At 44.8% G+C, this 16,136-nt stretch overlaps 2 protein-coding genes and 1 pseudogene across 2 annotated transcripts in view; 2 read left to right on the top strand and 1 right to left on the bottom strand.

Moving 5' to 3' along the window:
- Positions 1-16,136, top strand: part of LOC139048843 (fatty acid synthase-like) — a 157,313-nt gene that overhangs the window by 34,100 nt on the left and 107,077 nt on the right. The window lies entirely within an intron of this gene.
- The window catches only part of LOC139048844 (uncharacterized), a 75,476-nt gene that overhangs the window by 39,759 nt on the left and 19,581 nt on the right, over positions 1-16,136 (top strand). Inside the window, exon 3 of the mRNA XM_070523718.1 lies at positions 13,517-13,815. Coding sequence (XP_070379819.1) covers positions 13,517-13,815 — 299 coding nt within the window. The remainder of the gene's footprint in view (positions 1-13,516; positions 13,816-16,136) is intronic.
- LOC139049364 (U2 spliceosomal RNA) lies at positions 1,868-2,047 on the bottom strand (annotated as a pseudogene).

Here is a 16,136-nt window from a genome sequence, read left to right as displayed (position 1 = left end):
CAGTAATTTATCTTGCAGAAAACGAAGCCGCGGTCACAGGCACATCTGCGGGGGCAGTACATTTGTGATGCAGTCCAGTGCTGTTGCGGGTTGAGGTATTTGCCAAGAAACGATCCGCAAAGTCCGGGATTCTTCATGAACAATTCTTGAGTTTAAAATGCCGGTAAAACGGATGAATTATGGTTTGTAGCATCTATTTTGCGACGAGGACAGCTTGAAAGCCAGCCCCTTCGTGAGCGCTGCCAGTGAAGAGAAAGCGAAGGAAGAGAATCAGCATAATTCGAGGGCGGCGAGTCTGAAAGAGCGAGGGACATTTGAAAAAAGAATTGAAGTGAGTTGCTACGTGTAAAACAGGTGATCGGCGTAAAGATGGCACAAGTTATGCAGCAACTCGGGGAGCTACCAGAGCGGTGAGAACGGCAATTTACCAATAGAATGGGCTTGAAAACAAATCATAATCAAGCTCTTTGGCCATACCTGGCCCTTGCGCCACTAAACACCACACATTCATTAATTCAAGTCATAATCAAGGGGGATAATAATCAAGTATAAGGAAGCGATTACAGTGAAAGCACAGGCTTTCATGTCATGAACGAATTTTCCCTTTCGTCTCATCATGTTGTTTTCTTTACTACAAAGGAAAGTACGTTTGCATCATCTTCTCCGAAAAGTGCACTTGAACTGGAGTTTTCCTGTTTTGTTTTATTACGGAGCTACCACTTTGGGCCTGCAGGTAAACTAGCGTTTGTGAAGTCATTTTCGGCTTCTATATAGAGACTAATAATTGCCTACCAAATTTTATAAATTAGCATTCGTAAGGTACTTCACGCACTTTTAAACTGCTGTCTATCTACCTATCTCTGTGCGTCTCTAACCGTTTCCCCGCCAACTTGGGACTCGGGGAGTTAGTGGTCTATAGCCTAGTAGGTAGACCGTCGGACTGGTGTGCTGAAGGAAGAGTTCGAAATCAACCGTCCCACAAACTTGAGTCGATTGGTCCGTGGTGCTGGGAATGTGCCGCTGTTCAATGAAGCTCTCATAAGCCTCAAGTCTTGGTGAACATACCATGGCTCTGGCAGCGGTTGCGATTTTCAAAGATCTCATGGTTAGCGGCAAGTGATCAAATGACAAGCAGTTATCGCGTCGACTGGCTTTTTTTTTTATTGACATCGAGAGATGCAGCGGGCTTGTCCAGTCCGCTGTCAATTGCGTCGACTGAGCATTGCAACGACTTCGTGGCTATAGCATGTCATATAGGCGGAATGCTCACCTTAGTTTGAATTCCCTTGCCGTGGAGTGTTTATTACATCGAACGAAAGATGAAGGAATGTTCTGTTTTCGGGGGCTATGCAGAATGGCTGACATGCGATTTCGCTTAGGTGGCCTTCGTTCCTGCCCGCTGAACGTATCACCTTTCTTTGGTGCGGTGCTCTTCCGAGATGTGTGCGCGCGAACTGGAACAACTCCTGGTGAAAAAGTAGAGCGCTGGCTCCACTTTCCTTTGCAATGCGACTGCCTGTTCTCTCAAAAACAAAACAACGTGTTTTGCTCAAGGTGCGTGAGTGATACATCGCCGTGTTCGGGGCAGCCTCCTACAGTTGAAGCAGGAGCTTACGCTAAGTTTCGTTCTCTATTGCCACAAGAGTTGAACGGGCATTCTACTCTCTCTCAGAAGGGCAGAGCGAAAAGAACAGTTCACTATATCTTTGCTGATGGAGTCAACAATGCATTTCACGCCATTCGCCATTTTGCGAGAGTAAAACCATGCTTCGAAGAGTAAATCAGTCCCTTTATTCCTGTGATACTCTCCCTAGCTTTTAGAGTGTAAGTTGTGGAAAAATGCGCTTCCCGAGCGTGAATTTCCCCCTGTATGAGGGCCCACCCCGAAGATAGTGCAATAGTGGGCCGACCCGCAGTGAAGGTAAAGCAGGCTTTAAGCGCTACGCCAAGTTGCAAAAATAAGTTTAATATCTTGCGTACAAATGCAACCCGTATTAGATATTAAGCGGATAGAAACATATACCACGCTTTCATCCACGTCGGTCATGCCTACGTTCGCAGCGCTACTCTTTCTCGGCGTTACAAGCGCTTGCGTATCTCCTTTCCTTTTCCTCCGCCCTGCCGTGGTGGCGCACCCGTAAGCGTGCGGCCTGCAAGGACCGCGAGGCGGAAAAAAATGCAAACCATCCATGTGGCCCCTATCCCCAAAACATGGAACGTTTCATCGGAGCAGCGGCTGCGTTTCAGAGGGAGGTTGTGGGGAACCAATTGTGTGAGGCCTATGTCGTGTGTGACCGCTTGTGGTTTTCGAGTGACCTCACACCCGTTACTGCACTGCGAGACGTCGCCCGACGTACTGTCGCCTTGGTTACGGTGATGCAGTGTGCGTCCTCGGAGTGCGGTGAGGTGCGTGTCTGTTCTACGGACCGCGATTCGTTAACAAAAGGTGTCGTGTCACTCACTTCCACTCTTTCCAGTGTCTCTGTATGTGTACTAAGTTTATAGCCATGTGAAAACGAGCACCACTAACAATCAAGGGGGAGTATACGGGGAACACCCTTTTAGCTGCAGGCGTTGTGTGGTGTTCCTCAACTTTGAAGTAAGTTGTGTTGTATCCTTCAACTTAGGAGTAAGGGGCTGTCCCGTAAATTCTAGTGTCCAGGTTGTGAAAGCCTTGATGAATAAAAGGAACGAATGCGCTTACATTTTCGCATGCTACCTTATAATTGGTCGGTAAACAAACTCATGTGCCGACTCAGTTTACTCGCTCCGACATTGACCGACCTGCGATTCTGTCTTTTAGTGAAGCAACTTGAGTAGAACATGGGTTAGTTGGAGTCTACGTGAGCCTTAAACAAAAAATCATATCATGTGATGGAATCTGTGCGCGTTCTGTTTATTTATACGACCTATACTCACTACGATATGACACCAACAGGATAAAAACTGTAATAGCGTAGGAGAATATGACTATTGCTATTTAATTAAGATATAGAAATAATGTACGATATGAAGAATGAAATTAGTAGAAGGGACAACATACCGGAGGTGGGAGGCCAATTTAAATAATCCGCTTTGCGCACGCAATGCATACACATATAGCATAAGCATATAGCATAAGCATTTCTTAAGTATGATAGCAATACGATAATTAATCTTGCTAAGTTAAAAGCAAACACAAGTGTTCGTTCTACCAGGCACAAGGAAATGTGGACTGTACCTACCCCTGGAACTTCTTGTGATGAACAATCTTTGTCCTATAAGCTACCTGCCCTTCTGAACCTATCAAACCATGGAGATTTTGATCCTTCGTGTAATCAACGTTCTCTCATTAAGCGTTTCTCCCAGTCCATGTATTTTCAGGAATAGTACATCCTTCCAAATCTTTTCCCTCTACTTGTCGATCGCTGTTTTTCATGTTCATGCCATTTCAAGCCTATGCAATTGGGTTTTATTGTTCTTGCGCTTTGTTACAACAATTTTTTTATTGCTCGATGTTATGTAATATTCGTTGATTTATTTGAACTCTATGTGCATGGCTGACCGTCATCCTGCTGTTTCGCCAACTGTAATGGAATCGGAACCTCGTCAAGCTTCTCAAACTTTTAGTCCCGTACTCGTCCTATTCCAAGGAAATACAGCTGATTGATTGAATGATTAATATATAACGTGTTCTGACGTTAATGTCATATCCGCACCATTGCCTAATGGCTACAGCACTCCTGGCTTAACTCTATGTATAGTAGCCTTCATCCAGGGTCCTGGTACCGTCGCTGACCATGGGACCCTCTTCCACATGTATGTGCGTTATATTTCAGCCTTTTAAAAGATAATAACAAACATGGATTGAATAATTTATTGATTAAAAAAGCTACCGCAGCAGCCGTTCTCCTGTCACTTTCGTGGGTATATGTGTATACGTCAAGTGCTTCATTGTGCGAGTACTTATTCACAAACTAAGTAAAACATCACGAAACCGGTGAGCAGGCAGCGTTCGTGAGGTTACTTGAAGCGTACTATAGTCGGTGCAGATATGCATACATTGAACAGACTGAGGTAGTGCATGTCGTAAAAGTGCGTTCCTAGTCCGTGCTTTGTGTCACATTTTACGTATCAGTTCATCATATCAATTTATCAAGCCTCTGCTTCTTCCGCAGCCTAGTATACCCAGCACCACTAGCTTTCTAGAATAGTTGAAAAGGAAAAATAACTCATTCTTTTCACTCTTATAATTTCAGAAATTGTCATTAACGTCGTGTATTATGCGACCTCGTTACTCTCTGCCAGATAATGTTCACCTTATTGTGAGTGGTCTTTCGACACTATGCCACGCAGTGACTTGCGCAATTTCGATTAGACATAACCAAACACTGTCCGCTTCACTTCAGTTTCTTTGTTCAGAAACTGTTTTTCTGTTTTTATTTTATTCCTTCATAGCTTCATGACACGGAAGAAGCGACCCTCCTTTTGAAATCTCTTCAGCTACAGCAAGAACAGATTGCGCAACAATGTCACCAACTGGTGACATCGCCCATAAGCTCTCTCAACGCTGAGAAACCAGTGAGTAAATTTGTAGAACCCGATGCGTTCGACGGCATGTCTTGAAGTCCAGAAAGTTGGCTTGAATACTACGAATATGCCGCTTAGAAGAACTGGCACTCTAATGAGGGCAAGATTACTAACATACGTAATTATTTAAGAGGTGTTGAATGGAAGTGGCACGCTCTGCACTTTATTGAAGGAGCTAGCAACTCTTGGACCCAATGGAAGGAATAATTCTTGAGGACATTCCGAAGCAACCCAGTGCAAAGATGGGACGCCACGCTTAATTTCATATTCAAGCAGGGCTCCCTCGTCGAGTATTTCTTTGAAAAACGCTGTCTTTTAAAGCTGGCCGAGCCTATGCTTCCTCAAACTATGGACGGGCTCCTGTAGTGCCTTCAGGACATACAATTTACTTCAGAAGAAAATGTAACAGCTAACTCAAGCAGTCGCTTCAGTTGGACCTGCGCGGATTGGTCAAGCCGGAATCAGCGAGAACCGAGTCACCTTGCAGGCAGCACAGATAACTCGGGTTGGCGCACTCCTGGAGGTCGGGTGAATAACATCGACAACGACCCTGTGGCCCTAGTTTCGGGCGCTCAAGAGTTTCCAATGAGAAAAACTAATAAACAAGGGTGATCAGTCCGACGCGATGATCACAACTGAGACTGTATATTTCAGTTACTCTAGCCTACTTCACATTCCTGTCCAATCAGGAAACAGACATATGATGGCTTTGGTTAACAGCGGTGCTTGTGTGTCAATAATAAATGCGAAGCTTGTAGATGCAAATCACCTGCATAGGGGAAGAGTACTACGGGTGAAAGGTTACGATGTAGAAATGACAATGCATAATCAGTGGCCTCAGTAAGCAAAGAATTCGAAGCTCATGAAATAGAGAGTGAAGTCCTCCTGATAGAGGGGGTTACGTACGACCTTCTGCTATCCAGACCACATATAAAGAAACGAAAAATTTAGGTGTACTGGGACGATGCGGTTTTAGTGGAAGGACGATCAAGGGAAGAGATGCAGCAGAATAGAAAAGATAACCTAAGAGTTGTCAAGTGCGCGGAGGATATTGCAACGACCTACCCTGAACTAGTATGCATAGGAAGCTATCCACAAGCGATGAAGTCAGACAAGGTGCCTTTCGAACTAACTGACAAGACCGTCATCCGAAAATCACCTTATAACATGTCACGAGAGCGCAATATATGGTTGAATAAAGAATTGCAGGAGATGCTATACGCCGACATAATCCGACCTTAGGTCTCCCCCTTCACCTATCCCATAACAATTGCGCAAAAGGAAGATGGGCCTTTCAGACTGTGCACAGATTACAGACTTCTCAATCGCCAGACAGAACTTATACCGTTCCCCATGCCGGAGATAGACACGATTATAGATGAGACATATGGTTGCCGAAATTTTCCACGTATTCACTTGTGCAAAGCTTTCTGGCAGATCTCGCTAACCGAAAAAACAAATATGTACACTGCTGTTATCACGCCATTCGATCTGTACGTGTGTAACCAGCTTCCTTTCGGCTGGAAAAGCTCGCCAGCATGGTTCCCAAAAATTATGAACGAAGACCTGAAGCCTTTCCTAGGTGTAGTTTGTAACGTGTACATAGACGATGATGTCGTCTTGTCCAAAACAGAGGCTGAGCATCAAGAACTACTGTCTCAGCTATTAAATGCCTTGAGCTTGGCACACCTCAAGGTTAATTTCAAGGAAAATGAACTCTTTCTAAGAAAAGTTGTGTTTCATGGGGAAGTCTTTGATGGGACTACCAAAGGCACGAAACAAGTGTCCGTTGAAAGGATATTCCAACTGGTAAAACAATTTGACGTCCACTCATTGTGTGTGTTTTTAGGATTAGCGTGGCATTTCAGACCTTTCATAAAATACTTTACCGTAAAAACAAGATGCCTCATGCGGCTAACGCAGAAAGAAGTTCCATTGGAGTGGGATGAGGAATGTGGCAGAGACTACCGTGACCTGGTGCACAGAATCTCTGATGACCCTATACTACGCATACCAGATCTCACTTTACCTTTTGAACTGAATACCGACGCCTCACACTATGGAACAGGTGCAATCCTGTACCAGAAATGTCCAGAAGCATCCGGCCGAGAAAAGCGACACGTAGTAGGTTACTGCAGCTACACCCGCAAGCCCTCTGAAGTCAACTACACCACTACTAAAAAGGAAGCTCTTGCAGTCCTAAAAGCAATTCAGTACTTCGTACGTACCTAAAATGTGCGAAGTTTACTTTGTTCACCAATCACCAGGCCCTCACTCATCTCTTGAATAAGACCCAACCAAAGGGACGTATCGCCAGATGGGTGAATTATTTGCAGCAGTTAGATTTCACCTTCTCCCACAGACGTGGACCCCTTCTGGCTGGTGCAGATGCATTGTCTGGACAGATGATACAGGCCAACAAAGAAAAATTGGAAGAAATCAATGAAGTGAAATTGTGGGAAGGCACTGAACAATTGATTTTTATGGAAGGTCGCTATCAAGTCCCGCCAACGCTGGCTTTCAGGGTGCTTTATGTGTACCACGATTGCCCAGAATCTGTAGGACACGACGGATTTTGGCGCACCTCCAACAAGCTATTAAAGAGATTTACGTGGCCTCACATGAAAGAGCACGTCAATCAATACGTTCGTTCATGCCAGATTTGTTAGGTCAACAAAGTGAAACGTAAGCAGCCTATGGACGCCATGATAATACCTTGCCACTCGATCGTGCCTTTTGAAGTTATGCGCATAAGAAACGAGAAGGAGTCCGAAAAACGCAAGCTTTTCTTCTGGCCATAGATGAATGCACCAGGATGGTCACGGCACAGGAGGCAAAAGAAGATGCGAATAGTGTGAGCATTATTTTACCCCTTCATCTTCATCTGAATATATTCATCATCATGACCGGCGTCATCGTCTTCAGCGCGTGCCCTGCGAAATAAACCGTTGAAGCCTAACAGCTGTCTCGCAAGTCATCGCCTTCCTCGAACGGCATATGTTTAGGAGAGTGACGACGATCGCATGTGACAAAAGTGCAGCGTTCCAGAGTGAAAAACTAGCAAGATGGGCTCGAGACCACAATATTCAACATTGAAGATTCAAGATTCATGCATTTCTCCGAGAGAAAAGGATATATCAATCAAATTCTGTGCGCCATACCATCCCGCGGTGAAAGGGCTTGCAGAGCGTGCTATACGACATGTGAAACAATCAATAAGGATGTACGATAGCTTCCCTGGTTCATGGAAATGCTCTTTAGAAGCAGCTCTAAGACATCACAATCGCTCCTACACCGGTGGCTTGGGATGCAGCCAACAGCTCGCTTCTTCAGGAGAAAGCCCTATTCTTCAGGCGGACCGTGGGCTGGGGCTTTTAGGAAATCTCAAGATCTTCGAGAAGAGGAAACAAAAATCACCGGAGGAGAGGCACCATAAACGAACGAGAATAATTTTCACAAGGGACATTGCTCAGATATCCAAGGCATACAACTCACCGACCTTGTTCTAGTTAGGAAAGGAGTAAGAGGAGCCAGTGCCAAATTCTATGGTCCTTACTCTGTGACAAAGACAGCCATGCAGAAAGGAATATTGAAGACTGTGTGGTACATTGCTGAACGTGGCTCTGTTGAATGTGCTTTGACTGGAAATGGTTCCAAGTATTACCCCAGGAGTGGTTAACAACAGAAACCTGGAAGGGTGAAGCGATATGAGCCTTACAATAGAAGATGAAGCAGCGCAATAACCTAGGCACAGTAGAAAAGCAGAATGAAGTTAGAATTTAGGTAGACAAAATTTACGCCAATATTCAAATCTAGCTTCGCTTTACTTCTAAGCATATGGAAAACCGCCTGCTTCTTGGCCAATCCCCCATAGTGGGTACGCGCCGCTGTTGAGGATAAAAGACAAGACAAGACCGTTCCATAGCAATGCTTTACGTCTATTGTGTCCTTCAACTAGGAGCACTGCATGACACATACTGATTATTCAACCTTCCTGGTGAATTCTTGCACTTTATGTCTAAGTACAGCACTGCTTGTCTCCTGCCAACGAATTCGTGGCCAGCTTTTTAATTAGGTGCCGCAGTTTCGGGCCATCACCAGGTGCCGAGCTAGTCTTCCGTTCCCCCATAGTGGGTCTGAGTAATAGCCATCGGAGAGGAGCTCCTACGTGGCAAACCCTCACTACTCCGGCGCATTGTTATCGCAAGGGTCCGTTAATGTCTCCCAGTTTTTTATCGCCTTAACTAACCCACATGCTTTATAATTCTTAGCCTTGACTTTATTTGTAATTTGTAGTTGGTTTTATACTTACTTTAAGCGCACCTATTTCTGTGCCTGTCCACTGTTGTGGGTACGTGCCATTTGGGGAGATCGAGATCAACAGAAGGTCCTACTCTGCCTTTTCTTTCGGTGAGTTTACGTAGAAAGCCTAAATTAACCGATTTAAATATTCCCGTAACTCAATATATTCACGCAACTCACGCAACTACTGTGAGTTGCTGGCTTCGTATATTGCGTGACATTCATACGACTTTAGTGTCACGGCATCACAGACGCACTGAGTACGCCACAGATTATGACGCATTCTGTTGTTTAGGCATCGTTGTAACGGACTGAAACAATTGAGTAAACCACTTCATTACGTGGTTATTGTCAATGATTATCTATCTTTTAGCCATCTTTATACTACTGCTAGCATAGCAAGGCCTGAGAATTGGAGAAGTGAAAATATACGTTGGCGCCAAAAAAGATTAGGCATTGAAAAAGGCATAAATAATAAAGCATAAGGTAGCAGGCAAATTACATTTTGCAACGGCTACTGGTATATATGGAGGGAATTCATACCATTGCCTAGCACAATACATGCAGCACTCCCGTTTGCCACTCATACCCAGATAATCGAATAGCGATTTTGAAAACAAGGTTCACATTTACAAAATAAAAAATATGGCCATACAAGCCAGTAGTCTTGTCTTTTACCTTGTTTTTCAGACCGTATCAGCTCATACAAAACCTCTCCCATGCCACTTTCTCTTCACAATAATTGATTAAACGCCCCAGGTTGTTCTTCTTGTTCTACTTCTATTGCACATGTTGAATCAGTCCGTTATTTCGCAAAGAGTAAACCAAGTATACAGCGGCTTGCTTTTTCTTTTGGTTGATACGCAAAAAACAGTTGAATTCCACAATACTTGAAGATAGAGAATCGATGGGGCTTTTCAAAAGCACTAGAAAGCTGCAACGCTCCGAAGAAATAGCAGAAACTAACGTCACCCGATTGAAAATACATTTCAACAGAAAATAGATCCCCCGCTCTTTCCTTGCGAGACAAGAGATGACTAATCGGTAGATTCGCAGGCTGAAAAAGAGGTGTGTACACACGTGCACCTTATTTGACATTAGATTTTGTTAGTGTTACTGAGCTTTTCTAACTGTCTTTTCATGTGAATATGGTGCTAAACATATAATATTGCAAATGCTTTCTCAATATTCAAGTTCAAGCCACTCGCCATGAATTGAGCTCTGCTGAATTGGACCACCATTATACTATCATTCGGGCAGAAACTGGAAGATTGCCCATTATGCAAAAGCATCCTCGCTTGCAGCAATTTTATTATATGATCTGAATACCACGTAATACGACACACATACTGTATCTCCTTAAGTATGCGCTAACGGTGCTCACATGGCACTACAACTTGGCCCAATGTTACGATAACATTAGTGGCTGCAGTACAATTGTTCGCTTACATTTCCCTGCACTGCTATGCTTCTTGGTTTGGTAGGTTATGTGCGTGGTACTGACATGTTAGTATTTCTAAAATTATAGTTCTGATTTCTTGCAGCCATAAACTACACTGACGCTACAAAGCAACGATTGAAATCTAAAGTCAAGTCAAGAATTCCGAACATGGATTATGGCTGGCCACGGATGCTCTGCAGACGAAGGGCCCTACTTCCACTCGAAATCACCACCGGACAGCAAAAGTTTACAGGGTCCTTCCTTCGACTATGGCATCCCTTGCACTGCTAGCGACCAAACAATCTGCCACATTGTCCAGTATCTGCCTGCTTGGAACAAGTTGCTATGTTACAACCAATCGCAGCTCCGAGAATCAACGGGAAAGAGCGGACAGTTTTCACTGGTGGCCTGCAGTGCGCCTGTCCTGACAACTCCCACGGTAGATAAACTCCACAAGCGACGTGAAGCAGACATTTTCCTGAACTGGCTACTAAAGACACATCGGTGCATCGGAGAAATTAACTTGATGCATTGGCCTTCCTTAAGCAGCGCCTTCGAACACTCACCCGACCTTCTTTTCGACGCTCTTTCACAAAACTCATCCGTTAATGTGCTAAAGCTGAAGTCTAACTACATGAACGGCCGCCTATGCGGTGCCATTTCCTCACTTGTACAAATCAAAGAATTCGAAATCGAATACTGCTATTACGGTTTCGATCGTTCTCCAATTCCCTCTGCACTGTCGTCACTTTTACGGACGGCACAGTCTCTCATCTCCCTCAGGATTCCAGAGTTGCGCTTCGACGAATATGAAGCCGATGAATTTTCGACAGCGCTCACCACAAACAAAACTCTGCAGGAGCTATCGATCTGCGATTTCAAGAGCTCTCACCCTTTGCTGGTAAATCGCTCTGCGTTCGCCGAGTTTTTGAAGAGTACGTTGACACTCACCACTCTGACCATCACGATCTCAATTCCCCCGCCTTACCAGCCAGCACGAAATCACTGGCTGTGGATCCTAGAGGGTCTCCTTAAGAACGGGACAATTCACAATGTGAGCCTCGCATCCATGATAGTGGATGAAGAGAGCTCGGCGCTAATAACCAAAATTTTCACAGAGAATACAGTTATACGCTCATTTAAAATCATTTCAAGGAGGCAACGTTTGGACGCTCAATTCACGTCGATGTCCGAACGCTGGCTTCGGGCACTTGCCGAGAACAATACACTAGAAAATATTCAAATAACAATTTTCACGTGGACGTTAAAACAGTGGAAGCGCTTCTTCTGTACAATGGCGAAGAAGAAAAACATGAAAACAGTAACCATTTCGGTGACCAATGCTGATCGTCCTCTGCTGCCGGAGTTTTGTAAGATGTTGAAAGAAACCGGTGCTGAAGAGAAGGTGTCTCTAGGATTGTTTAGCGTCGGAGAAGAACGTGGAATACTCGAATGCAAGGCAATTTCTCAGTTGTATGCTTACAAAGGACAATATGCTAAAGCGGAACTCTGCGGCATTTTGAAACTCTTGCCGTCACTCCACCACGTGAAGTTCGTTTCTTTGTACATCGCCGTTAGCGACTTAGACGCCTGGCTATATTCAGCCCTCTGCGAATACATTACAGCAACTAGCGCGCTGGAAAAGTTAGACTTGATGCTACGAAGCGATGAAATTGAAGACAACTCTGGAGATCCTCTCTTGACAGCTCTCCTAGAGTCGCTTCCTTGCAACAAAAGCATTAAGCACCTCACTATCTTTGTAAGCCACATGCAACGTGAGCAGATCGAGCTTTTGGCTGATGTAATTTTACTCAGCAAGTCAACCCGAACCGTCTGCTATAACGCCGAAAACTCTCGCAATATGGACGCTTTTGTTCGGCGCTTGTCCGTACGCATCGCGGACAATTACCAACTCCTCGGCGTCAATCCGGGCTACTTGTACCAAACACAGATGCAAGCTATTGACGAGTGTTACGTCATTCTGGAAGTTACTAGCCGAAACAGCAATCTACTTACGAGAGCTGCTGCATATGTGAGTGGTCTTCGACAAGACAGGTATGTGATGACGTCCTATAATAACTCTGCTTATGAAAGAGTCTTTCTTGTATTTTAGTGTTCTTTCCAAGACATCTGAATCCTAACAATTATAGGGTAACGCTAGTTATTTCAGCTCAATTCTTGATATGTCGCCGTCAACCACACCAGCCGCATAATTTGGGTGACAACTGAAACAGGTGAACTATTGCCCTGTCAACACAATGAAAAAAAAGAGCGTGTCGAGATATCTTCAGGCCATGAAATGGATAGCCCTTTAAAAGAAAAATAAAAACTCAAATACGTTGAAAGACTTGTTTCAAACTAGCAGATAAGCAAGACGGATGTTTTTTCTAAACGTTATTTATCATATTTAAGGCCGTATCACCCTATGTATTATACATGCCACGCTGAGTTTCATGCCTCAAAATGCTGATTGAATTGCGCGAACTTTACTGTAAAGCCCATAGTTGTGTTTTGGTATGCTTAAGTGTAGTTTCAGCTGTGGACAGCTTAACGAACCAATTTCTAATATAATAATTAGTAGAGTAATTAAGTTATAACTGAAAACTTCTCCTTGGTCGTTTTTTCTTCTAATATACTCACGGCTGCCTTAAATGAATGCCACCAGCTTGTTCAAATTTTTCTTGCTGTGGTGCTCTGTGTGGGCATTACATGCTTAAGAATAAGATTGTTTCGTTTCAAACTAAACTTCGCACATATGTTTTTTCACAAACTTGGGTAGGTGGCTGAGCTTGTTCGAACGAAAAAAGAAGACCACGAAAAGTGCTGATATAGTTATCACTATAGCGTACTGCGCAGCGCCAGAAACTAGATACGTCAATACGGTTCGACCTTTTGCCTTACTCTTCCTTTTTTTGCAAAATGAAGTTGCACATGAATTAGTTACTACAAACCATGCAGATGTTTGTACTAGTGGGACAGATCCCCTGAGCAAAGCGTACTGTCATATCGCGTATCTACCGCCACTTTTCGTATCAAACATCCCCGCATCGTGTGTTTTGTCTACTTTATTAGAAGCTGTCGAGGGTAGCCTACGCTGTCCACGGTTGAGACGTTGACGCACACACGTGGAAAGCGATAGCGTCCTTGCATCTAGGCACCTGTCTAACATGTTCAGATAGGGCGCTCACATATCGATCCTTTCAGATGCGCTGCCTGTGCACTGGACAGAGTCGTTCACCACACTGCGCTGCCGGAGGAGGTCGCCAAGCTGGCATCAGTGAGCGAGGCCGATGCATCTGCAATGGTTCTTCGGGCGTTCGCACGATTGCAGGGCTTGGACGACTACATGCTGCTCGCGGGAGTCGTGCGAGAGAGAGTTGTGTGCTACCCGCGCGACGACGAGAGTGTCCAGTTGGACGGCCTCAACGACTATTGCTGGGCTGCAGTGAGGCGCTACCTGTTCATTGGCGACGTGAAGGGCTCCACGTCAACATGGCCATATTGTTAGTAAACAAGATGGACATTTTATTTGTGTGTGTGATTGAAGCGGTCCGCTTGTATCATGTTTCCCACTTTAAATACTTGCATATCTGAAAAGCACTCACTCGGTGGCAGTGAATACGTGTGCGCTGGGACTACGTGCGTGCTCCTTTTTCTGTTGCAACACCTTAGTTAATGGGCTCTCCCATCAAATTCTTTGACCAGGATCCTCCATCTTTTGCCTTAGCTGAAGAGATGTTAATACACTTTGTTTTCACGATGAAGTCTCAGAGTGCAAAGCTGTATGGGGACCTGCTGTCCATCAAATAACTGTGTTTTACATAGAAAAAGGATCACAGAAATAGATAGTCTTAGGGTAGGCACTACCATTGGAAGTGTGTGTACTTACAAGAAACAAATTTAAAAAATGAGACGTGTCAGTGGCTAGGCAACTTGTAGAGAAAAACCAAAATAGTGCCCACACTCAGAAAGATGTAAGTGACGAAAATAAGTAGAATATATTGCACCACATATCGCAACATTTTTTCACAGCAGCCACCGCAGACAGACCTCCGCTCATGCAGCGCTTTATTTACAAACGTGGTATCGGTGCACGCGCTCGCTGCATGCCTTATCAATGGCAGCATCGGCGAACAGTCGACGGCGCGCCACTCTGGCGCCATCTCGTGGTGGTCGCCGCCGCAGAGCCCGTCTTCCACGGCACTGCGCTTCTCACCTCACACTTTCGCCATGCCCTCCTCCTCCGCTTTCCTCCTCTCTCTCTCCTCACGTTCACCGCCTTGAATGCCCCCCCCCCCCTTCCGCAGCGCTCCGCTTTCGCACTTTCATCTTTCGCTGTGCTCATTTGCTCGGCTACACCGAGGACGCGGAGGGACGCCGACGCTCAACGCAGGGATGGAAGCGTAAGAGCTGCGCTCTAATACGCCGCAAGTCTGTGTTGAATTCAGTAGTCAACGAATCAATAGACCAGTTGGTGGCAAGGATTATGGTGTCATCTGCGAACACAAAAAACTTACGCTTCGGTAAGGCAATTGGGCAGGAAAGTATGGAGCCTTGACGTACTCCACTGTTACTGATAATGAATTTCGCTTGTTTCCGTAGCGGTCGATGGTGGTCCGACCATCTCTGCCGAGAGAATAGTGCTAATGGAAAGGCCACCGAACTGCGTCACCCGCTCAGTGCCGAACGCAAGGTCCTATAGCTCTTTGCTTCACTGGTGTTGTCGTGGGATACCTCTGGAGCTTGAGCGTAAATAGCAAAACATAACAGGACGAGAAAAAGGAACCAGAGAACAGGGCTGAGTACCAACAAAATCCTTAATTTTTTTCATATAACATATATAGGTACCACCTCTAAAGAAAAAAAACAGAAAAACATAAGTCAGAAATACATAAACATTAAGATACTGCTGTGGAACACTCAGAAAGGCGAACCTTGTTTTAACGCCGGACTCTCCCGCTCTACACTTGCGGCAAGAGCGAAGAATGGCAGTCGCCTTCTCTGACGTCACTGGTGCCGAATCAATTTGTATATATAGTCACCTATACTAGGTGAAGTTGTTCTGGTTAACAGGTCTTTTTTTACGGAATTGCGCAATTAATAAATAACGGCTACCCACACATCCTCACTCAAACAAATGTGTGCCTTCCAAGGCAGCATCTTTTTCACTAAGCGAGTAGTTTCCCCAGAAGTGTGCAGCTGTTCATTTACATTAACAATCAACTTTGATGTTTGCTGCACACTGTGTTTGCTGATGTATTCCCGGAAAGCAGCATTGGCACGTCCTTATACCGAGCGAAAAATACGGCTGGGTACACTAGAAAACATTTTAGCTATGACCTTACAAAAACACATCCGCAAGAAGCCTACTGCATTCTACTTGATGGCTGTGATGATCCATTCTTTCGAAAGGAGAAATCCATTACACCACATACCCTAACCAGTTATGCAGCCTAACATTAGTCAGTGTAACCGGCCGACAAGGCGTGTCACGTATCATTGCTGCCACGTGAAACATTTTCACTTCGTTTCCTTTAAAAGAACTTCTTAAGTCACGATCTGCATTTTATGTTTTAATTTTGAATGAAGGCATGTGCGTTCGTTGTCACCGAGGTCACCTGTTCACAGATAACGAATTCCATAAACGTAGGACGGATGACTGTTGGAAAGTCTGAGAACCTCCGTGGTTGCAATTCCGCAGGCACGCACTAAAGTGTAAACGCTTGCATGTTAGTTTAACTCTCCCAATACGTCGCACCTAGCGCAGGAAGAACGACAAATGGCACGGTGGAATCGCTGTTCGAAGTATTCGAAACTTGTTGCA

Source organism: Dermacentor albipictus, chromosome 8 (genome assembly GCF_038994185.2).
Source record: "Dermacentor albipictus isolate Rhodes 1998 colony chromosome 8, USDA_Dalb.pri_finalv2, whole genome shotgun sequence".
NCBI lineage: Eukaryota > Metazoa > Arthropoda > Arachnida > Ixodida > Ixodidae > Dermacentor > Dermacentor albipictus.
Note: the sequence above shows the minus strand (reverse complement) of the source record. Positions and strands in the feature narration are given on the sequence as shown.